At 38.3% G+C, this 26,234-nt stretch overlaps 1 protein-coding gene across 3 annotated transcripts in view; it reads right to left on the bottom strand.

Annotated features, from left to right (window-relative positions):
* Nucleotides 1–26,234, bottom strand: part of klhl29 (kelch like family member 29) — a 179,337-nt gene that overhangs the window by 51,553 nt on the left and 101,550 nt on the right. For all 3 annotated transcript variants that reach the window (XM_077553143.1, XM_077553142.1, XM_077553144.1), the window contains one exon: nucleotides 23,901–24,392. In XM_077553143.1, the coding sequence (XP_077409269.1) occupies nucleotides 23,901–24,392 (492 nt within the window). The remainder of the gene's footprint in view (nucleotides 1–23,900; nucleotides 24,393–26,234) is intronic.

The following is a 26,234-nucleotide window of genomic DNA, read 5'->3' as shown; positions in this document are numbered from 1 at the left end:
GTTAAAAATAAAAATAAAATTCTACTAAATCCTGTTTTAAAACCTATCCAGAAGACACACCACACAGCATTCCCAGAATTAGCTTACCTGTTTAGGACTCTAAAAAATGTGGAAAAACATCATAATAATTGATAGCTTTTTCATTTTCAAAAAAAAAGGTACGATTTTTCATGAAACTAATTGTTGATGTTAAAAAAAAATCAACAAAAAAAAATCAATGGAAAATTCCAGAACAACAAATTCACCCCAAAGAAAATTGTTATGCTTTCACAAGTACTGTGTATAGTGGGAAATTTTACTAATATTTTAAGAAATGAAAAACAAGAAATCCAACAAACCTGTGACGAATTACAATGTACTACTTTTCATACAAAATTCTTGTTGAATGAACTACACAGTAATCTAAAATTAATCTCGCAAGAATTTGAGGGAAAATTGTATGTAAAACATTATCAAGGTCCGAATTGTAGCGTAGCGATGGAAAGAAAATTTAATTTTTTACCAATAATACGTCACTCATCGTAAAAATTACAACAACATTTTTATGTTCATAAAATTAGCTATGCTCTTAGATAAAAAAAAAATGTGGTGAGATACTACATACAACTTGTGATTAAATTCTCACAAGAGTAGCCAGAATATAGTTAGTTGAATTTGTTTACAATGCTCATCTTCCTTCCACATTTTTACAAAGAGAACATCGTCATAGCCACTGTTAACGTTCAACGTGACCGTTGAAATTTATAAGGAAATACAAAAATAAAAAAATAAAATAAAAAAATAATAATTAAAAAAAAAAGAGAGCAATGATGATGACATGTCAAATCGGTAAAATTACCGAATGAACAATACTGAGCTCTCCAGAAAAAAATAAAAATAAAATAAAAAATAGTATCATATGACATTGGGCTGTGAATAACTTCTGGATTGTTATTATTTTTTTTAACAAATCAAAGAAAAATCCTACTAAATTCTTTGGACACGCTACAAATAGTTTGTCCCACAGTTCCTTTTCCAACGTCGCTATCTGCTCATCCCCAAATGTAAACATCCGCACCCCGCAATGGTAAGGACGACGACCGAATTGCCAAAGAGTCACGCTCGTAGCAAACTCATGCAAATTTGCTATCGTAGCGGACCAACTGAGACGCTTGTTTTCCTGGCGTCTTAATGAGGCGCCATGAAGGGGAATGCTGAGAGGGGAAAGTCAGCGGGAGCTGGGGTGAAGTGTGGTGGGACGTCAATGCTTTTGTAATCCAGAAGGCCACATTGAAAACATACACAAGCCATAACGCGGGATATAACGATTATGGACACTTTTCTGGTGCCGTTAAAGCTTTTTGATTGCCAGCGCCGGCTGCGAGGGACGATTCAGTCGACAATAAGAACATTTGGTAAACAGCGGAGTTTGCAATGCATGAAAGGCCATCCCCGAAACCGACTCAGAAAAAAATCCACAATTTGCTACTTTACCTGAACCGTACAAGATAGAAACCACTACCAGATGACCTTTGAACCCGAGTTATTCCGCAGTCCAAACTAAGGTTTGTGTGTCTTCAGTGTCCAATCATTCAAGGTTATAGACCTCCTACAGACCCAGGACACAGGAATTTGCATTTACTTCTCAAAAAAAAAAAAAAACATTCTGAAAAAAAACAACCTCCATGACCAAGGCCACAATAGTCTTAGTCTGCCGAGTGCTCCGTCCCGAGTCAACACTAACACGGCTACTGTATTATGAATGAACCGAGCTACAGCATAGAAGCGTCCTTGGGTCTCATAAAAGAACATGAACTTTTATTACGTTTGTATAGGAACTCCAAGAGTCTAGCAGTTGAAGTAATACTTGTTTTGTGACTATTACTGTATATATGAATATAATGTCTTGCAGAAGAACCCCGACTGTCACGACAAGTTTGCTCTATATTGTTTATTTGGCCGTTACTTGCGATCGGGAGACGCCGCGCTCTCGTCATTCACTAGACGCATTCAAGAATTTTTGATCGTCCCTTTAGGAATGCTACGGAGGCTTACCTTGCGTTCTTTACAGGCGTTTCACATTGTTAGGCAGAGAGCCGCTACGCACGGAAACGCGTAAATAACAATAAAGTTTTTACAAAAATGTATTAACCCTGGAGAAGCCACGGGGTCAAATTTGGCCCCTATAAATTCTGCTACTCAAATAACAAAGACCTTTTTTTTTTTTTTTTTTTTTTTACAAATTTAACTTGAAAAGTCCAGAGTGCCACTTCTGACCCCTGCATGGGGCCATCTAGTGGATGAATATTGCACTTACATGAGCCAGAGTGGTGGTGACAAGATGGCTGGCAACATGCTGTTTTGTTGAGCTGGAAATCAAGCCAAACAAAACCATCTTCTCAGCAAACCATCAGATGGTAATAAAAAATTTTTTTGTCAATCTATTTCATATCATGTTGCAGAATGCCTAGGAGTATGTTTTATATATATATTTTGATAAATTAGCAACTCTGAGCTAGTTCAAAAAAAGGGTTAAAATTGAAAAAACATATTTTGGTGTTCAGTGAACTTATAGCAGTCATTTAATGTATAATTCATAATTTTCCAAAGAAGAAAAGGGTTCTTGGGTTCTCCAGGGTTAAACTGGAAATGTTGTTACGTTAGTAACAACCAAATAAATAATACAGAGCAAACTTGCCATGACAGTCGGGGTTCCTTTTAAGGTTGATTCAGTAAGGCATTCATTAACATCCACTGTGCTGAAGGCGCGTTGTGCCGTGCGAGATTATCAGGTGTGCCGCAGGGAAATGATCCAAATTCATTCAATTGACTCAAAAATGACTTACTATTTATCTTCATCTGTCTATATGCCAGCGACATGCTGTATAATGACAGGGAGAACAATTAAACACTGTTTAACTAGATGGTACAAGGTGCAATTAACCTGTGTATTCACCTGTAGCCATTCACACAACGGAATAATAGCTTTGCATTCAACAAAAACAGGCCGAGATTTCACATTAAGTACATTGAGACGATGTCGTACTTAAAGTGTGGCATTTGGTTTGATGGTGCGCGATGAGGTTTTTTTTTTTTTTTTTAAGTAAAATGAACACAATTCAGAATATAAGAGAAGCAATGTGACAAGATTTCTTAAACTGACAAGTCTATCAAAATGCTGTCAAAATGTGATTTCAACTCGTACAATTGAAAATCGGATGATGGTTTCTGGACAAGTTGAGTGTGAAATTCAGCATTTTGGGGAGATTTTTTTTATGTGCGATGATTTTAGAAAACTCGGTTAAAACTACACAAAACAAAGCAAAGTGTATAATTTCTTAACATTTTGACCCTTTTTTTTTTTTTTTTTACTACTTGGTGAACCACCTTCCTTTCTCCCATTGGCTGACCAGTTTCAGTAAAAAATATACACCGATAAACTTCAGGTCGATAAACTTCTGAGGGATTAACTCAGGGGCAGCGCTAGGGTCAGAGGTTTAAGGGGTCCTGATGGGTGTGTGTGTGTGTGGGGGGGGGGGAGCATGTTATTTTGCTACATTTGAACAAAATAGTCTATGTTAAAACACTTCTGTAGCTTATTTAAAAAGGACAATATTTTTTATTTTTTTAGGGGGGCTGAGATTTTCTCCACCCCAAAAAATTGGCTACAAAAGCCCATGGATTAACCATTTAGTAAATGGATTGCTTTTTTAAATTTTTTTTTTTAGCGCTTTAGGGCAAGTATTCTGACTTTAAAGTGAGAATTGTCACAATTTTCACTTTAAAGTGAGAATTCTGACTTTATTTTCAGAATTCTCACTTTTCTGTCTTTAATTCTGAAATTGAAGTTAGAATTCTGAGAATAAAGTCAGAATCCTACCAATCTTTTTCCCCCCCTCTTCACTGGCCCTAATCCTCTTCCATATGAATTTGATTTATATGTTGAGGTGAATTTTTAGGGGGAGAAAATTCCACAAAAACGGCAGCCACTTGTTATAAAAGAGTTGATCTGTTGTGAAAAACAGAAAACTGCTAGCAGTACATTTGTCAATATATCAGCTCAAGTCTTTTATTTGAAGGAAAGTGCAGCATCAGAGCTTTTTTCGTAATTTTGAAAATAAACCACATGGAAGCCCAAACCTAACAGTTTGAATTATTACGCTATAAAAACATCACAACCTTTTTATATGTTGCTGTTGGGAACGCAAGACATTTCAGTACTGTACCGAATGTTCTGTACAAATACATGTACTTATTCTTCTAAAGAATGTGGTAGGATTTAACACGACGACGGTTCTCGAAATCTTCCGACTGGATGCACAGCTGCATCTCTTTTAAGGATCCGCCACCCCCTCCCCAAAAACACAAAAGCATTCCACTCCAGCTCTTCTCGTCAGCGGGCCAACGCTCTGACGACTGTCAGCGCTTCCCGACAGTGAATCGTTTGGACTCTCCTGCGAGAACGATATGGTTCTCGCCTCCAATCAAGCACACCGCATAACACCGTGAATAGAGCCCCTTATGGGGGCGGAGTCGGGGTCCGGGGAGCAGACAAAGGCCGACTCCCTCGGAGCCGCGCGGGCACACCTGAATGCCTGATAGAGCAGCTAATCGTGGCTTCCAAAGGGGAGTTGTAGGGTGGGAGGGTTTGCCCAAGAACAAGCCGTGAAACTACAAATGGCGTACCCCATTCTTCAGTGCGGGGGGACGCCATATCTACGTCTCAATATGAGAAAAATACCCTGAGGGACGTCAAGTGGAGTAACAAAGACCTACGCTAGCTCTCGCCGCTGGGTCGCCGGGCGGACGAGTTCACAACAGGAGCGGTCCATTCCTGATTGGCTGCTTTCTGGCCTAGTAACGCCGGCTAAGTCCAATCAGGGTACTTGGGTACGCCAACCAATCAGTGGGCACCAACGCTACGCCAATACCAAAAAAAATGACGTGCCAAGATGTGGTAGGTTGCCCAGAACGGCCGTGCCATTGGTTGCCGATCTGGGAGCCATTTTGGGATTCGGCACACTTTCGACAGGCGTGTGGATGTTTCCGCCATTTTGTTGTCAAGGCAAAAATTTCGGTGGGCTTTGTCATCACATTGTGACGTTATTACTTTAATTTTAGGAGATGGTGTAAAAAAATATAAAAATAAAAACTTTCATGTTTTTTTAAAGTTATATTTTTGCATTTTTAAAGTTCAGCACATTACAATTTTTTTATTCACGTCTTTTGGTATTTTTTTTTCATTTTTAATATACCATTTAGCATTATAAAAGTCTATAAATGACAAAAAAATATATTTTTTAATGATTTATAAATTAAGTGTTCGCAGCACTTATTTACCGTAACCAAACAATAAAAAAATATATATATAAGAAAAAAAAACTGAAAAAATAACAATGTGCTCATTCTGACCCTTTTGTTCTCTTTTAAAGATTCAACGGTAAAACGCTGCTTGCTTAATTGGCCGGAAAACAAACCAGCACCAACAGTCAATCAATAATTCAATACATAACTCATGATAATGTTTTTATTCGGAGCGTAAAGAGACAGGAGCATATTTTATGATGCACATTAAAAATTAAATTAAATCAATGTATAAAAGTATTTACGCTGCATGCTGTGTTTTCAAAGCAAGATAATCAAGTGGATTTTTCATAACAAAAACACATTTTACTTAGTGAATAAAATCATTTTGAATCCATAAATTAAATAGTCAAAATAAAGCAAATTGACTCAAATTGAGAATTCTACATCTAGATTTTTATCATTATTTCAGAAATAATTATAAGGTGCCTTATATTGTAACGCCAAATGCATGCATTTCTCGCAAATTCAAATACTACTAAAAAATGCAATAAATGTTGAAGAAAATATATAGCATATATAACATTTAAAGACATTTCAGAAAAGTCATCTAAGATTTATTTATTATTTTAAAGGAACCTTTTTGCTGTCTCTTTGGATTAACGTAATAGCAAATTAAGCACATAATTATAAAGTAAAGATGAATAAAGTACATAAATATTAATATACCACATTAACATCTATTTTAATGTCATTTGAACTAATTTACATGTCTTCTTAGAGAAACAGCAGGAAGCCACCGGAATGAATAGCTCTGGTAGATTAATATGCAATCATTAAATACACAAATGGTAAACTCATAAAGTACAAGTTCAGAGGAAAATCACTTTAAAAGTTGTTTTAATTTTTATCAAATAAATGGTTGGTTTTTCTAATACTACAAAACAAGTTTGATATAATTATATAATATTTCAAGTGTCACTGTCAACAATGAAATCAGAAGCCGATTGGTTCCTCAAAATGAAAAAAAAAACATTTCAAGTTTTGCCTGGCATTTATATAATCATTATTTTACACTTGAACACTTTAACGCAATACTTTTTTTTTTTTATGAAATGACATTTATAAAATTGCATATTATTCTAGCTTTGTTATTTGATAAAAACAATAACTTGTAGCCTTTTATTATTTTTTTTTAAATTCCAAATGTACACTTGAGATTTATTTTTACGCGATAATTTTGTTTAAAAAAAACAACAACTATTAAATAGAATTTGATTTAGATTTTTTGTTGAATAAAAACATTGATTGGACTCGATCCTATTAGGTTACTTGTCAGTGAAAATTGACCTATTTTTTTCGTGTTTAATAAATAAACTACACCAAATTCCACCTAATGCTCACATTTTAACTGTAATACTATCAGGATAAAAATGAATATTTCATGGGCCATTTTGATGGCTTCTTAAGCTACCAAAAACCCCAAAATCAAAGGCTTGCAAATGTCTTTTGTTGCTTGCGTATTGAAAACAAGCGAGGATCAAAGCCGTCGGCGTCCTTGTTTCCTTCGCGTGGCCACGTGACAAAAAAGTCAGATGGCGTCCAATGGCGTCAAAACATTCCTCTTCTCAATCAACCGCATTCATTCCACAGGAAATCCGTCTCGGATCGTCAACAACTCTTCAACTCTCGCCGCCTGCGAGAATAAATAGTCCGTGATGACGCCGTTGGTTTCAAGTCTTATTTTTTTATATCCTCCTTCCTGCTCGAGAGCGCTGAGTTAAGAAGCCGCTTGTCAAGGAGAGGGGGTGGGAGGGTTCGAGGATGCTGTAGGGGGGGGCCCTTTGAAGGGGACCTGGACCCTGGAGGTCCAGAGGTCAGGCTGCACCCCGAGGACGGCGTAAGGGCAAATCTGAGGACTAGCTCAAAGGGAGAGAACGTCTGTCAAGGAGGCCAAGGGGGTGTGGCTTCAATGGTAGCCATGCAGAATGGGAGAGGGGGTCCGTAGGTGACATATTATCATAAAAAAAAAGGTCCCATTATTGGGGGCATCGGAGGCTACAGGATCACATACCTTAAAAATGCATATTTTTTTATGGAGTTTGGTGGTCTTAAGTATGCAAACTAATATTTGGGTCCATTATTTTTAAAAGATATAAGTATGTTTACAATTTTTTTTTTTCAATTAAAAACTTACAAACAGTAAACATGTTATTTCAATAGATTTTACACTAAAATGACTTTAAAAAAAAAAAACTTGTGATTTAAACATTAGCTGTATTTAATCTCTTTATGTATTCAGTTGCTTGTAAACAAAAAAAATAAGTTGATCCAACCATAACTTATTTTTCCCCAAATATGATCATTTGGATTGTCATAGCAGGTTCACATACATTAACCATGCATGCTAATAAATACAGTTAAAGATGCTAAAATGACAAAAAATTAATTTACAGTCTGTTCTTTTAAAAAAACAAGTAGCATATAAAAAAATCAATTTGATTTTATATTGTGTACTGGATTTTGTTACTTAAACTAAAAAAAAATTTTTTTTTGATCAAGCAAATCCGACCAATTTTATTGTCTTGACTCAACAAACAAAAGTTTGCTAGCTCTTGTCAATACAAAGGTTACGTTTAAAATAATAGCATTTAAATTCAATTAAATTGGAAAAAATATATACTTTTGTTCTGATGTTGATTTTGACATCCTGAGGAAAAACATACCCAAAAAAATGTGCTTCTGTCATGTTTGGTCTCTGTAAATAAGATTTTTACCAACGCTGCGGGGCCTAAAACATTGCTAGAATACGTTCTAATAAAACGCCAGCCAATTATGTTTGACAAGATGCAAATGGAGTCCCTTCGCAATCAAATACAAGCGCGGCAGATGACACACAACAAGGCGCGCGCCACAGGAATAACTCCAGCCTGACGAAAAGTGGGACACCACTGTTGGCAAGGCCCCCCCCCCCAACCGAATAATTCAAGCGGGGACGAGAAGCTACGTGCAAAAAAAAAAAAATGCAACAAATCTGTGTCTATCTTTATGAGTTACGCTTATTTATTAGGTACACTTGCATTGGGGGTGTACCTAATATTTTGGTGACAATAGTTGGATACAGTGGAGGGACAAAACATAACTTAAAATCTTGCTCTAACATCATATAATTAATTTAACTTTTTTTTTTTTTTTTTGTGGTTACAGTTTCTGCACCACATCAACCATTTACAATAATTTAGTTTTCTTATTTAGCCGCGTTGCAACATCAAAACACAGCAAGCGCACAATAATTGTCTTTGATATCAAATGTCATTCAAAGGGACCTAAAACTGCATTTTCTTGCTTTTTCTGGCATCAACTATTTTAAAAAAAAAAAAATTCTGTAACACCTTTCCGCGGCCCACACGCGCCAAGCTTGCAGCACTGAAATAAATCCTTTCCGCGAGGGAATATGCAGAATAATGACATCCACTTCGCATGCGCTTCCAGCCAATGGCACCTCGTCACAAATGTGTAAAGATTTTTTATTTTTTTTTCCAGCTCTGCTGTGCACATCTCAAGTGACGTGTGACGTTTCTGGACGTTAGCGCGTCACCTTCACACTATTTTTGAAGCATTTATTTTATTTATTATTATTATTTTTTTTTTGCAAACGTTCTATGGAAAGACTCTCTTGATGGCTTCATTCCACTTTAATGACATTTTGCTCTATTATAGCCACCATTCCTCCTTGAGCATTTTTTTTTTTTTTTTTTAAAGATGCCAAATTAAAAACACACAAAAAACCATCAAAGTTCTCATGATGCCAAAGCATCCTGGGGTGAATTACTGGTAAAAGCACAAGATGCAAATTTAACAAAAAAAAAGAAAAAAAAGGCTGCACTAATCTAATGGGAGCGACGTCGAATTAATTAATTGTCAAGATCTGATTCTAGTTTTGTTGGAAAACAGGCTTCTCATTGGTTGACGGCGAGCCAATCAGGGTGGAGAGAACCCGGGCCAATCACAAATCGGACACATTTAACACATCAGGAAAAACAACCTACATAACAAAAACAATAAGGCTCAAGCTCTGCCCCTTTAAAGGGGGGGGGGGGCACAGTATAAACCTGGAAAATCAGGATCAACAATTACAGCGCATTTTCCCACCCAGTTTTTATAGCCCTTTAGAGAGCCGCCATTTTGGTAAAGAAGCAAATAAATAAGACCCTAATGTCAACAAATCAAAATGTTTCCGATTTGTTTTTTCGTACAATATCGTTTGATCTCGAAAAGCCAGTCATGGTGAAGAACAGACGACATAACTGGTGATTCATTTGGCTTTGTCAGCTTTGTTTTTACAGCCGGCTTTATAAACGTCACCACTTTGAACTCCGCTGCTGAAATAGGAACTTAATGTAATTGAATTAAAAAGGGGAGGGGGGGGAGCGGACGAAGTGCTGCACTCTGTTCTAATGAAAGCCCTGACAAGCAATCGCTACATTAGCTGTCACAAAGCATTAGCTAATATACAAACACGACAGCACTGCAATGATTATGCTCATAATAATCAATGAGTCAATTATAAATTAACTTTTATTTATTACATGAAATTGGTTGTTGAATCACTATTTATTTTTATTTTTATTTCATTCTGGATCACTATTTAGATATTTTATGGTCCAGAACCAACTGAAAAAAAAAAAACTGCTTACTTTCATACCTATGAATAGTTTAATTGCAAAAACTGATGGTTAGCCTGAAACGCTAACTTCATCAAAACCAAAATAATCTTGACATCATGTGAGAAAAATCCGGTCAAAGTGTAAAGGAAAAAAAAAAAATGCTCATTTGCATTCATGATATTTACCACTGACCTGAAATTCTAAAATAGGATATAAAAAGTGCAATTAAATACCTTCTAACACCATTTAAAAAATCAGTTGAGCTTTAACTGGTTAATTAAACCAAACATCTTAAAATACCTTTTTAAAGTCCTTAACTTTTTCATCTTTTATTTACTTTGACTTTGTACGCTGTAAAAAAAAACCTCGCTCAAGCACAAGCGCAAAGGTCTCAAATTTCAGCGTTGTTTTTTTTTTTTTTTACCCTTCACACTCGTACACATCGTGTTTACGACTCGCCGCATTTCTTGCCGCCTTCTCGGCATGTAGACAAACACAATAACAACATTTTCATGTCAGCTGAGCCCTTTAAGGATAAATGTCACCGTGTCCAAGGCGGGCGTTTACTGGACAACGTCCTAAAAAGTCAAAGCGGCTCAAGCGGGAAGGTCAGCGGTGGGGGCGATGTAATGCTTGCCTGTGATTCTATTAGAACTTGTTAAAAAATAAAATAAAAAAATCGTGTCTTTCTTCCAGCGTTTTCTGACCATTTTTAAGTTTGGCAGATGTGACCTTCTAATTTTGTTGTAGCTCTTGCTTACCAGCCCTGAAGACAGAAACAACATTTACAGCGGTAAGATATGCTAATAACAACACCACGCTAAGCTGCTTGCCCTCTTTTAAAATGGCTCATCGTTAGGGGTTGCACCAAAATCTCAATATTTTACCGGTACATATTGCAAAACACTTCCATACAGAATGGTATTTACTTACACAATTAAATGTTGTGATATACTGTATTAGTATCATTTGACCAGCATTAAATATCAATATTGTTGGGAGTAATGTTACACCATCATCAGTATCATGGTATTAAAATGACAGCTCTAAAATGACTTTAAAATATTTTTGGTAAATGAAAACACCATTTGTTCCAGTGAACAGAATTTGTTTTATTTTTTAAATAAAATATGTAATAATTAGTGCAGAAGAAACGTGTAGTAGCCTATGTAAGTAAAAAAAAGAAAGAAAAAAAAAAGGATTAATTAGGGGTGGGAATTTTTTAATGTCTCACGATTCGATTCCAATTTATGGGTCTCCGATTCGATTCAGAATCGATTTTCGATTAAGAAAGATTCTTATTATTTTTGTATTGCTAATGCTAATTAGCGCGCTACTCGCGGCACTTTTATCACTCAAAAGAACGGCTCCACACTACAAAAAAAAAAAAAAAAAAACTTTTATTGGAGTAACTTGATCTTGACTTTTTCCTTCTACTCTCTAATGTGGCTACAACTTAACAGTGTATTAGACTGTGTGGAACCACACTGCCCCTCAGTGGCCTAACCGGGTACAACATGAATAGCGCTCCAAATAAAGGCACACAGAGACAAAGGCAAGACAGTATAAAATAATGTAAATATAATCGATTTTGGGATATTTAAAATCGATTCTGAATCGTACTAAATGAGAATCACGATTCTTATGAGAATCGATTTTTTTGGCACACCCCTAGTATTAATTCTTCTTTAGTAAGTCACAGTGTCCCATCACTGATTAGTTATTTTTAGAAGAGACCCGTGGGCTACTCATGTTGTCCTTAGGGCTAACTAGTACCTGTGGTTCCCTTCTTCTTCTTTTTTGACAATGCATATTAATCAAAATAACAAAAAGGCATCCGTGTTTGGACAGATAACCTAGCATTAAATATTGGCTGTATGATATTAAGCCATGTGTGTTACATATCATTATACAATACCGTATCACTAAAAAAAGCATCACCTATCGAAACCATGCTTAACTCTATTGTATCAGCCTGACATTTTTATGACCTGCATCATTTTTACTTACGCCATCGAATTTCTACATTAGCACTAAATACTGTCATAAATAAATTGCCATCTGTTACAATCCAGTTTCAGTACACTACCAACAAATATCGGCATCGTGATATATCATATCGTCATGCGTTTCAACACATGACCCATACAGCAGCATAAGTTATCGACACGGCGACAACTGTAATATACCGTCGCCGGGCGCTCGCAAAACGGCCGCGATGAAAAGTCAATAATGCCGTGATTCAGCGTCATTCAATAGCAACACGCTATCTCCGCCCTGCTTCGAGATTTCCGTCGAGCCGGCGCACCCAAGATGTCTTGATTGCAGTCCGGAGCCATTATCATCCGTCTACGTCGCAGCCAAACTATCAATCTTCCCCGTGCCGACCTTGTTGCTAACTCCCGGGAATAATAAGATGTGAAAAGGGGGAGCTATTCCTGCTATTGTCTGCTCTCGTCATTAGTATTTATTAGATGTCCTGCATGCATTATCAAAGCCATTTAAAAGTTTTCTGGGCAGAAGTTTGACTCGAACATGGCCGACACTGCTGAGCAGCTTCTGTATTTGCGACGACCCCCCCCCCCCCACCCCCACCCAGTCCCCGCTGCAATTAGGCCTCGTCATTGGAGAGAGACATCCGCCACACGGCAGACGAGGCTTCCTGGTAGCATCTGCTGTGTTTACAACTACAGCGGTCTTTCTTATGAGTTTAATTTGTTCTATTTTGACGAACAATTATTTTAAAAGGGCTAAATATTAACTTGCAACTTGATTTAGTTGATAACAGCAAAAACTGAAGTTTTGATTGTTGTGCAGGAGATCCTTAAGTTTGCTACAACGGTGACATAAGTCATAATGTAATGTTTTTTAATAGTTTTTAGGTGAACTAATGAATACACACACACTCGCACGCACAAAAAAACAAAAAAAACCTAAAAAAAGTCAAATCGGTAAAATTACCGAATGAACAATACTGAGCTCTCCAGAAAAAGAAAAAAAAAAACTTTATGTACTGTCGCTAACCCGCAGTAAAGCAAAATCATAATTAGAGTAAATATTTGGCCGAATATCATCTAAGTGATAAATATCCAACAACAACAAAACAAAATCTGTCTTTACAAAGACAATGGTAAGATCGATATTCTGGAAACCCATAAAAGGCAGTATCAGTATCAGTTTATACCCACATGACTTGAATCACATTTCTTGTAAATGTCTCCTCGTATCTGTTTGTGCCGCGGAAATCAACTTTATTTGATGGGCTTTCACGGCGCTCGTAAACTTTTTTCCATTAAGTTTTTCAGGGGGGCCCGATAAGCGCCACCGATCCCCGGAGCCAAATGGACTCCAGCTGTTTCGACATCTTTCTTCCTGGTTTTACAGTTCCCACTCGCACTTTGCTAACTAAATATATTGCCGGTTGTTAATGCCGCATTTGAGAAAACGGTGAAATTTCTTCCCATCTTCTTTTTGGGGTGCTCAACATGCCTGGAAGCTCATAAATTTTGGTAAGGCTGTATACCCCGGAGAAAATTTAGGTATTTTTGGGGTCCCGAAGATTAACTCATTCACTGCCATTGACGGCTATAGACGTCAAAAATTCATTTGAACTATTTCTATTAGTTTAAAATGTTTTCCCACTTTTAACAAGAACATAAAAACCTAGAAAAAAATGTATTCTACATTTTGAAAAGATCTAACATTTGTAATTAATCATGACTTAACAATTGAAGTCATGCGATTAATTACAATTAAAATTTTGAATCACCTGACGCGATAAAGAAAAAAAGAAAAGAAAAGATTATTAAAAATTAGGGGCGTCAGGCGAAAAAAAGTTAAACTAATAGAAATAGTTCAAATGAATTTTTGACGTCTATAGTCGTCAATGGCAGTGAATGAGTTAAAGTCCAAAAGTCCCTCAGAAGCACCCAATGAAAAGTTGTTGTTTTTTTTCCCCACTTTTAACAAGAACATAAAAACCTAGAAAAAATGTATTGTACATTTTGAAAATATATAACATTTGTAATTAATCATGACTTAACAATTGAAGTCATGCGATTAATTACAATTAAAACATTTAATCACCTGATGCGATAAAGAAAAAAAGAAAAGAAAAGAATTAAAAAAATTAAAAATTAAAATTAAAAAAAATTAGGGGCGTCAAGCGATTACATTTTTTTAATTGCAACTAATTGCATGACACTAGTTAACTCAAAAATAATCACAAATTGTATATCTGCTCTAAATGTACAATAATACCCCCTCCACCCCCACCCCACCGCTAGGTTTTCATACTCTTGTTAACAAAAGAGAAGAAAAGGTTAAACTAATAGAAATAGTTCAAATGAATTTTTGACGTCTATAGTCGTCAATGGCAGTGAATGAGTTAAAGTCCAAAAGTCACTCAGAAGCGCCCAATGAAAAGTTTATACATGGTTAAACTCCTACTACGGGATCCCAATGACGCCAAATAGGAAACAAATATCCAAGACCAGTTTGTTGTCAAACTTCTTAAACCAAATACCACCTTAAACGATACCGAACTTTTCAAGGATCAGCAAAATGACCAACGCTAAAATACTTTTCTTTGTTTCTGGACGAGGGTTCGTACGCCTACTAAGTAATTTGGTGCAAGGATCTGTTTGTTTCTCGTAATGTGTGGGGTCAGACCTCTGCGTGAATTAGACTGCAGTATGTGAAAAGGGAATTTTCTCAGAATTTTTGCTAGTAAAGATTGCCAACTGCACTGGAGAAGGTGCTATCCTAACAAGTCCACCGTGAAGAAAGGCGGCGTTGGAGGGGTGCGAGTCAAAATAAGAAGAAGGCGGGACGAAAAATAAATCAACCAAAGAGCAAGCAGGTGGCGAGCTGCTTTTCATTTTCAGAAAAGACGATGCGATCCCGTAAGCGAACAAAAGGAATCTCTTGTCGTAACGAGGGCAGGTGCGAGGTGGCGAGGGGACGCTCCCAGGATGCGATTATGCATGTACGACCTGATCCGTCAGGGCCGCGGGTTCGGCGGCCCGACGTTCAAGAGCTTTATCTCAGAGATGCGGGTGATTAATGAAGCCGTCGCGGCATTGTGCGCGCGAGGAGGTGGGCGAGCGATGATCAATCTTAATGAGCTATCCGCCGTCCGCGCATTAACTGCGGGCAGATATAATGCACGGGGGCTCCTGGTAGGGGCTCCTCGCCTTTAAAATACGATAACGAGCGAGAATGAGTGAGGGCGGCAGGCGGCTTTTCTTATTCCCAACCGCGCCGTCCCCACTTCCCCACTCGCTCTCTTGTGGCTCCGGAGGCCAAGATGTACAAGAGACTTTTTGGACGGCAGCCATGCTTATCCCAGCTAAAACAGCAGATCACAACCGACTAGGGATGGGCAAAAAAACGATTAACCGATCAGCTGACTGTTAAAATTGTTCTTTTACGTTTATTCGTGGCAATTAGAAGAGAAATATGAGGTGTGAAAAGCTTTTTAAACACACTTATACTAAAGATTGACAAAGTCGTGAAAGGTAAATTGTTTACATTTACATGGATCATTATTTGTTACAAACTGTAAATCGTCTGCATTTATAGGGGGTAAAAAAATATATATTTGGGGCAATGATGTCTGACCTGACTATTTTATAAGATTGCCCTCACGACTCTGGCTGGAAGTGTTCGGTTTAGGTGATGAATTGGATTTTTTAATAGGTTTTAGGTGAACTAATGAATACACACACACTCACACACACAAACAAAAAAAAAAGAGAGAGCAATGATGAGGACATGTCACATCGGTCAAATTACCGAATGAACAATACTGAGCTCTCCAGAAAAAAAAAAAAAAAAAAATAATAAAAAATTTAAAAAAAGATTGCCCTATATATTCGTCACAATACGAACAAAACTGTTCAAAGTCACAGAGAGTCAAATAATTACTGAAAAATAATTACAAAAAATAATAAAAATAAAATAATAATAAAAAAAAGATTGCCCTATGTATGCCTCACAATACGAACAAAACTGTTCAAAGTCACAGAGTCAAATAATTACTAAAAAATAATTACAAAAATGTTTTTAAAATAAAATAATAATAAAAAAAAGATTGCCCTATGCATGCCTCACAATACGAACAAAACTGTTCAAAGTCACAGAGTCAAATAATTACTAAAAAATAATTACAAAAAATAATAATAATAATTTAAAAAAAAGATTGCCCTATGTATGCCTCACAATAGGAACAAAACTGTTCAAAATCACAGAGTCAAATAATTACTAAAAAATAATTACAAAAAAAAAATAAAAATAAAATAATAATAAAAAAAAGATTGCCCTATGCATGCCTCACAATACGAACAAAACTGTTCAAAGTCACAGAGTCAAATAATTACTAAAAAAAAATTACAAAAAATAAGAATAATAATAAATAAAAAAAGATTGCCCTATGTATGCCTCACAATACGAACAAAACTGTTCAGTCACAGAGAGTCAAATAATTACTAAAAAATGATTACAAAAAACAATAAAAAAATAAAATAATAATAAAAAAAAGATTGCCCCATGTATGCCTCACAATACGAACAAAACTGTTCAGTCACAGAGAGTCTAATTACTAAAAAAATAATTACAAAAAATAATAATAATAATAATAAAAAAAGATTGCCCTATGTATGCCTCACAATACGAACAAAACTGCTCAGTCACAGAGAGTCAAATAATTACTAAAAAATAATTACAAAAAATAATAAGAATAATAATAAATAAAAAAAGATTGCCCTATGTATGCCTCACAATACGAACAAAACTGTTCAAAGTCACAGAGAGTCCAATAATTACTATCAAGGGACTGCTTAGCTGTATGCTCGTTAAGGACCGCCAACTTTTGCTAAAATGTACAAAACCAACTTTACAGTGCTCCATTCTATTCTTTCTTTGCCATTTCAGTCTTGTTTTTGTTATACGGATCAACTTGAAGATAGTCGCCAAATCGTACTGAATCAATTTGCCGCCCCGTCGGCAACTCCCGCGTGCGCAATATTTGACACCGCATCCGTCACCGTTCCAGCGAAGCTCGCATACAAAGATGGCGAGCGAGGATAAAAAGGGGGGGGAGGGTAGGTTTAATGAAGGCCGTCGTGATGAATGGGCTTGGCGCGAATATCGCAAAACTGTTTGCGACGACTCACTGGAAGGGAAGCTCCTGCTGTCCTCATCCTTGTCTGAAATTTAAATGATGAGTGATGACGCGCAAATAATACAGCTGAGGCCGTTTTATCTCAACGAGCACTCGCGACCTACCTTCGGATAAGCGTTGGCGGCGGCGGCCGGCACGTGCTTACTGCTCTGAATGCGTCAAGCGCACACGTTTTTGCTGCCGATGGTCGATACATTAGACTAGGTCTGATTATTGAGACATTTTTAGGGTGTGCAGTTTTTTTGGACAGGTGGGCGAGATGGGAATGTGGAGCTATTAACAAGCAGCTTCAAAATTAAAGCTAACTCACTAACCTGCCAACTCTAGCCCTAATTCTTACCCTTAAACTAACCCTGACTAGAACTTTCTATCTAACCTTTCCTGAGCACATTTATTCAAAAATTGTATTTTGTTGTTGTTATTGTGTGTTTTTTTATTAGAAGGGAGGCACTTTTTTGTAGTACAATATTTACTTTTTTATTATTATTTTTTTTTAGTGGAGCTTTGTTTTTTGTGTATTTTTTTCAGGGTTTTTTCTGTTTTACTGCATATTTTTTTCTGTCAAAAAATCTAAAAACAGGAGGAAAAATTACTCAGAAAAAAAAAATTTCAGGAAAAAATGGGGAAATTATTTATTTTTTTCAACAGAATTTTTTTTATGGAGTTTTTTTATCAAGTCTGCAACAAGTCACTTGGAGGTCCCCCCCGCCCCCCCCCCCCCCAAAAAAAACAAGACTTTAAAAAAAAAATAAAATACGTTTTTTTCTGTTTTTATTTAACTCTGACTGCCAGACGTTTTCAGAAAAGGGATGCCGTGGGTGCCAGCCGATTTAAGCATTTTGACTGATCTTTTGACTGATCTTTCAAGGTCCACAGAAAATGACGTGTTTGGACTATGGAAACACACATACTACCAAATGAAAGATTGGACTCTCATCTTTCATCAGAAAAAAAAGTTTGTTTCTACCTTATTCCGTTTTTGAGTAATCGACAATAGAAAATGGTTAGTTTCACCTCAGTTTTGAAACAAACGTCTTTTAACGTCTTTGGCACTCCTCCATAGGATTTTACTAAACGTTATTTAACCGTTATTTAAACGTTTATTCCCCGTTTTTAAGATTTTTTTCAGTTTTTTTGAATATTGAACAAAAAAAAACATTCAGTAAAAGTGAAAACATATTCAGAAAAAGGTTTTCTTTACACAAAAAAAACAAAGCTCCCCCCAAAAATTTGTCAGAAAAAAAGAATGCAAGTGAAAATGCTTCCGTAAAAAAGAACCATGATTTGGTCCATTCATTTTTTAACCTGAAGGTCGGGTGTGGTTGAAAAGTGAGAACCAATCGGTAGAAAATTGGAAAGTTTTAGGACTTCTGTCAGACATTTCACTAGCATCCTCTTATGAAACCGAATTGACAAAACATATTTTACTCTTTTACCTTACCTTACCATGTTGCCAATCAGTTTAAAATCCGTCTATTACCATCCCCATTTACCATCTAAATCAAATGATTAAGCTCACCGCTGTCATGAAAATGTATCAGATAACTGCTACCTAGTTAATAATGTCATGAGGCTCATTGCCTGAAGTTATTTCGCAACACTCCGCTCCAAGTAACTATAAACAATTGTATGTTAGTGAACATGAGGGAGCTCCATGTTTAGCACCGAGGTGTGAGAGCAGCTGCCGTGTTAGTCAGCAGACCTTGGATGCTCTTTGCAATGTACATACAATATCTCCTCTTTTCAACTAAAAAGAAAACTCTTATTGCAGTAATGTAAAGTCTTATTTGACCAGATTCTTTTAAGATACACGTTTAAACGGCAAACCGCTGCGTTGATCTTTACCCGGCGGGGCATCTTAATTGCGTTCGCCGTGGCGGCTCCTCGCCCCCCCCGATGAGGTCTGATGCGAGCTGACTGGAAGATGAACTCACCAGGCAGGCCGGGGGAGGCCGCGTGTCACTGCGTGTCACCGCGTGTGGATGTCTAAACGCGGGCCTGGTGGCTCCTCGAGTGCACTTATGCATGTGATCGTCTCTGCCGCTCGCGTGTGAGCAAAGGACCAGTAAAAAGCGCTGAGGCGGAAGCAAACGTTAAGTGTCTTGTTTTTCACAAACGGAATGTGTGTCATAACAAAATGGATACTTTTGATGGACGGATATGGCAGCCAATAAACACGCCCTTTTTTTTTTTTTTTTAATATTAGCCTACTAAAACTAAATTGTACCTCTACCAGGGTTTCCCCTAGTGGTTTGTAGGCCTGGCGGGCTGCCTATAAAATAATAAATAATGGTGGAAGCAAACGTTAAGTGTCTTGTTTTTCACAAACGGAATGTGTGTCATAACAAAATGGATACTTTTGATGGACGGATATGGCAGCCAATAAACACGACCTTTTTTTTTTTTAATATTAGCCTACTAAAACTAAATTCTACCTCTACCAGGGTTTCCCCTAGTGGTTTATAGGCCTGGCGGGCTGCCTATAAAATAACAAATAATGGTGGAAGCAAACGTTAAGTGTCTTGTTTTTCAAACGGAATGTGTGTCAAAACAAAATGGACACTTTTGATGGACAGATATGGCAGCCAATAAACACGCCTTTTTTTCATTTTTTATATTAGCCTACTAAAACTAAATTCTACCTCTACCAGGGTTTCCCCTAGTGGTTTGTAGGCCTGGCGGGCTGCCTATAAAATAATAAATAATGGTGGAAGCAAACGTTAAGTGTCTTGTTTTTCAAAACGGAATGTGTGTCAAAACAAAATGGACACTTTTGATGGACAGATATGTCAGCCAATAAACACGCCTTTTTTTTAAATATTAGCCTACTAAAACTAAATTCTACCTCTACCAGGGTTTCCCCTAGTGGTTTGTAGGCCTGGCGGGCTGCCTATAAAATACCAAATAACACAAAGTCCAAAACAAAGAATGCAAAATTTCCCTAATTTACATATTTTTGTCTTTGGTTAGATGTATTCATATCCCTTCCGTTTCAGAGTCCGCCCGTGCTGATCTCAACACTTGCATCCCGTGGCGGATATTCATCAGGACGCCAGCATCGATTTCAACTGCTCAATATACTCTCCCGGCCTGCGCCCCGCACTCTTTACGAGCCCGTTAATCAACAATGTCAGTCACCTCCGCTGGCAGCAGAGTTTGTCCGAGTCAGCCGCACCGCTTATTTGAGTTACAATAAAAAACAAAATTCAAACGTAAAGAGGAGGCGGACGTGTGCGCCGTCGACAGGCGGGTATTACCGGGAGCGCCCGCTGTGGGCGGTGAAACAAGGTGGGCAAAATTATAGAGCGGCGACTGTAACATCACAGCGGGAGAGGAAGTTAAAAGTGCACACAAAGCAGACGATACGCTGCACTTTCCTTTTCCCTCACGTATGCAATCAACCATAACGAATACTAGCTGTTTTTACTGTTAATTTTATCCACCATTTTTAAATTTTGTCCAGTTTTAATCTCGCTTGTTAGTTTTGATCAGTTAGTCAACTGCATCCTGGTTTTATTTAGTCCATTTTTTGTTGACTATGAATCTAGCATTTTAGTCTTTTTAGTCTTATTTTAGTCCACGAAAACAGAATTTCATTCGTCAACGTTTTAGTCAAGACAATCATTTTACCCGTGTATATTTTTTTTGTCAGAAGATTATGTTGAACATTTCGGATCTAAAACTATTTCACATCAAATTTTCTTTCATCCTTTTGAAGAAAAACAACTTGACACACAATTACAGTATATCAACAAGTGCTAATATGGCTCCGTGAGCTAGTAAATTAGCCAGCATTAGTTAGCGGTCGGATTAACATTATTGTTGGAATGTTGGATTAATGTTACGTTCTAAGTATAATTTTGTTTTGTTTTTAACCTTTCACCGTGAATCCACCTTTTGTCCGTCTTATTTGATTGTGCATGTTGCACCTGCTAGCTGCTGATTTGAAAAGGTGTGTCACTTATTTTACAAAATTAAATCATTTTCGTCTCGTTTTTGTTCATTTTAGTCCAGTTTTTATGAATTTATTATTTTCATTAATCAAAATGCATATGGATTTAGTCCCAGTTATAGTTTATTAATGAGTTTTTTAGTCTCGTCTAATTTAAGTCAGGTGAAAAATATGACCAAATGAACACTAGTTGTTTTACGTAACCATTCAACTAATTCAGAATTTGTCAATGTGATTTGTAACTTTATCACTCATTACAGCAATGCAAAACCATAAATCCAGTGGTGGCTTAAGACTGTCCATATACTGTAAGTTTGCCGGTCAGGTGCCCACGATAGCGGCTGACGTGAATCCTGACACGAGCACGTATCGGCAGACGTGAGCACAAAGAATAAAATGTGCTCGGCGAAGCGGAGCGAAGACAAATTGCCGCCTTTGAAGCGAAGCCGCATCAAAAGACGGGGCGCAATTTCTGCCGCCGTGCTGTTTGCAGGCTGTCATCTGACAAAATATAAACACCCAAAATCAGGCAGACACACACACTTAGCGGCCTGTTGTGTGTGTGTGTGGGGGGTTAAGAGTGCCGTCAGCATCTGCGAGATCAGGCCCCTTTGCCATCAAACGCCACAAACGCTCCGCCCTGGCGTCACTAGCGAACTGTGGCGGCGGAGTGTCCTCAGGCGTGCAACTTGTTCAAAAGCGATGACATCACTTGAAACTGGAAGGACTGGAGACGTCATCGGCCAGGCGTTTTTTTTTTTTTCAGTCTTTTGTTGTGGCCTGTCGGATTTGGAGGTTTATTGATATCTTCCCATTTTAGCATGTTAGCAGGTGCCGCTTGCCATTTGGGTTCATTGATTGAAAATGTAATAAACTGCAATAGTGGAAGCTTACAATCCCTCAGGCTGGAATTTTCCGCGGACGCGTTGTCGTGGCATGACGCCGCAACAGCCGTCAAGCCGAAACATTGTGGGCCTCTTAGCGGGAGGTCAACGCAGCCGTGCGCGTATAGGCTTAATGGATCATGACAGCCTATTCAACACGCCGGAGGCAGCAAAAATTCTCATTTTATAGAGAGCAGACCGAGCCGACAATCCTGTCTAATTATCCGTTTGCAATTCTACCTACAGTCTCATTTCAATGTAGCGCGGGCAGGCCGCAAAATAATTGCTTTTCTGCAATCTACGAGTTCATTTGCCTTTGTTTTATTGATCGCAATGAGTCGGAGATGTGGCGAGAGGGGGGTTGAGTGAGTGTGTGTGTGTGTTTTTTTTGGGGGGGGGGGGGGGGTGAACACAATCTAAACCTAAATGAAAAGCTTCATTAAATGTGAAAATTGTACCGGGAATTGCGAACATCTGTTTCTGACGCGTGCGTCCCTGCGTCGTAAACGCCAAGGTTAAAACCAGACGGCAAATTCCGCTCGAGGGCTGAGAATCAACTTCGCAAACGATGCCGGCGAGGTGCAGACTGGTTGGATCCGGGGGGAGTCACCGTTTATTAGTACAAATACTTGAGTTGAGTCCCAGATTGAGGAATGCATAATAACTTGTCGAGCAAAAAAAGAAAAATGGTTGGACGAATATGTGCAATATGAATTCACACGTATAACATGGTGATCCACAGGGTTCAATACTGGGGCCTCTGCTGTTTTCATTGTATCCGCTGCATCTGGGTTCCGTCTTAAGAAAACAGCGGTGGTTGCTGTAAAATGCGCTAAATGCCACGGTGAGAAATTCTAGTCCAGCGCAACTAGCTATCTAGCAAAAAATAAAGCAGCACTTTCTTGAAGGGGAAGTCAACCCCTCAAAATTTCTTGACAATAATATGTTCTATGCAGCCACGCTAGTCTAAATATGGTATTCTGGTTAATATCGTGTTAATGGAATATGAATTAAGCAGCAAACTCCAACAGTTTTTAATCAATATCAGATATACAGGAGGGGGCCATTTTGCCACTTGCCATCACAGTTGCTCAGGTCTCAGGTAACAACCAATCACAGCTCAGCTTCAGAAAACAGGTGAGCTGTGATTGGTTGTTGCCTGCTCAGCAACTGTGATGTCACCATCAGTCAACAGCAAAAGGCAAAATGGCCGCCCCCTGAGATGGATAGAAATGGCTGGATTTTGCTGCAAAACTCATATTCTATAAATGTAATATTAACTTATTCAAACCCCAAAACTTGTAAATACGTTCTATAACACTTCACGTCCTTCACTCCCAAAAACGTATTTTAACTTTATTTTTATGCTAGAGCATACAGAAGGCAGCCTCTGAACTGAAGAGAACGTTTGAAGCAATGGTAGTTTTTCCAAAAACGGCCAGCAGGTGGCAGCAGAGTATAAGAGATCAGCCAGGGCCATGTTGCAACAAGCTCTCTTTGCCAGTGTTTTCAACAGGTTTGTGAATAATGATGAAACTTAGCTATATTCTAATGCTAAATCGCTAAAAAATAGAAACAGATACAAAATATACTTTTTTTTCCAGATGAAAGAAGAGAGTCTAATCTTTCTTTTGGTAGGTTCCATGTTTTTATAGCAATGGAACACAATATCTGTGGGCCTTGCAAAATCCAGTAAAACTGCCGGGAGCGAAGGGGGTTGCTTCAGTTAACGTTGACGTCCCCTTTAAACCAAAGCTACCCAGTAAACCAAATAATTCAATTACAAGCATGCTGGGATTACAACATCGTGAAACTCAAAAATCTGACAGTGGATTTAGGCTACGCGTTTCTAACGGGAAAAAAATAATAATTACAGAACCAAGATCTGGAACATTCCCGTCTACTCATAGTAGCCTCACTTCCTTGCTTACCTTTAGGATGTCCCGGATCGCTGAACTCGTACTTCCCCATCCCGACCGTCCGCAGCATTTGCAGCCCGTTAAGACCCTCCTGATTGTCGACCGCGGCTGACGGGGCGTGCGTGGCGGCCGCAGCGTGTGCGCCGGCCCCCTGTCCGTTGGTGATCTGGATGAGGCCCGGGTGGTGGGCGCTCAAGTGGCCGTTGCCCATCATGGCGTGAGGGCTGGGGTGCACCACGTGGTTGGACGGCGCGGTGGCGTAGGGCGGCTGGCCGGGCATGCTCAGAACCATGGCGGGCGGCTGCGGGGTGGATTGCGGGGTCAGCTGGAAGTGGGCGGTCATGAGGGAGTGCTGATGATGGGGGGGTGGCACCGATGTCACCCCGATGATGGGCGACTGCGCCGTCACGCTGTGGTTGTAGGACGGCAGATGGGGGAGGGCGTAGGTGTGGGGGAGGAGGCTGGGTTGGCTGACGGCGGCGACCGGCGCCGCCCAGGCGGGACCTGCAAGGCAAACACAGGAAAACTGCTCAACCAAGGAAGGTTAGTTGAAAAAGATCTGTAGGTTTCGCCACAAGAACCCAACAAAAGGAATGAAAGTCGGTTCAGGTGGCTATGAGGATGTCAGGTCGGCATCTGTCGTCGGCCATTTTTTCAGTAAGTCGCTGACAAAGCTGTGAATCGGGTTTGACAGGGAAGGTTTTTAAGTCGGCTATTAGACAATCAAACAGGATGAGAGACGAGAGCCTGAGAGGACTCCAAATTGACGTGCACTCTACCGTGAATCACAAGCGCACTCCGGCCCTCTGCGCGCAGGGCTTAGTTATGTGCACACGGGTGGCAAATGAGAGGAACAACCGAGGGAAAAAAACATGGAGGAACACAACAGATGTCATTGGACAAGTGCATGGTGAACACACAACACCAACACAAATATTTTATATTGACATCACAAATGCTGGAGACTCCAATAAGCAACAGACATGTATAGCTTATTCCTGTTTAAAAGGGGTTTTGGATCATACAGAGCTACTTATCATTAAAGTTGTTTTGAATTATCAACATATTTTTTTGGGAGGCACTTGAAATTTCGACCTTTTTATTACTATTAACCGTTGAGGATGTTATCGCGAGAACTCCCCAGCACACCGCTACAGCCTCACGCTAGCCTGTTAGCATGTGCTTCAGGAGTTTGCCAAGAAAGACTGTTGGAATAGCCGCCTCTATAAATAAATAAATACATAAATAGCCATCCCTCGTTTGCCAACAACTGGGTATAAGACTAGCGATGCCAAGTAAAGGGATGTCAGGCAGCTGAAAGGAGTGATAGAAAACTGCTCGACAGCTGTTTCTTTATTGATTTTAAATTCTGCAAAAAAAAATAAAAATGAAAAATCTAACTAATAAAATTTTGTGTTATAGTAACACAAATATGAAGAAGCTGTGATATTGTGGCTGATTTTGATTGTCTACAATGCTAATGCTAGCTACGTATTGATAGTGCGGCTAAAATTAGCAACATTTCTGCTGGACAGCTATGTTTATCATCTTTCCTGATTTTTTAATTAATTTTTCATTCTGCCAAAAAAAAATATATATAACTACTAACATTTAGCGTTATTGTAACACTAATACAAAGAAGCTGGGACAATGTGGCTAATGTGTGCTAATTCTAGCTACGTATTGCTAGTGCTGCTATTTTGTTAAAACTGGACCACATCCCTGACTTTATCACACCTAATGAGTTTTATAATCACATGACATCACGAATTGCCATGATTGAGACTCAGGCTCGCTCGTGCATGCCTTCGAGGGACGCTTCTTTTGTCGGCGACTTGGCGAAGTGAGGCTACATACAAATCTTGCTAACCGTTTAAAAAAGAAAAATCACTTTAAAGCAATTTTTTAATTAAAATAATAAGTTTGTAAAGTTTTATTTTTTTAAATAGAAGTCAATGCGATCATATTTTTTTTATTCGCAAAATAAGTTTAGACATTTTTTGCTCATTGAAAAAAAAAAAACTTCTGTACTGTATAAATTATTACTTTCAAATATTGTACACATTTTTTTTATAACACAAAAAAGTGAGTTGAAGTCTTAATAAATTTGTGGTCTTACACATTTAAAAACTTTTGTGGCAAATTCTAACATTTCTTTTCCATCAAAGCAATACACAAGGTCCGCCATGGTTTTTGGAGTATATTTCTCACCATTGCAATATAGTGGCGTTATTACTAGGCTATTTTTAGGCTTTAAAAGTAATTCTGCATCGTGCTTATTTTTTTCATCCGATTTTCTAACATTCTTGTGCAATCGTCCGGCTGCTGCACTACTGACAGCTAAGG

The sequence above is a fragment of the Vanacampus margaritifer genome, chromosome 19 (assembly GCF_051991255.1).
Source record: "Vanacampus margaritifer isolate UIUO_Vmar chromosome 19, RoL_Vmar_1.0, whole genome shotgun sequence".
Taxonomy (NCBI): Eukaryota; Metazoa; Chordata; class Actinopteri; order Syngnathiformes; family Syngnathidae; genus Vanacampus; species Vanacampus margaritifer.
The sequence above is the reverse complement of the archived record's forward strand: the minus strand, read 5'-3'. Positions and strand labels throughout refer to the sequence as shown.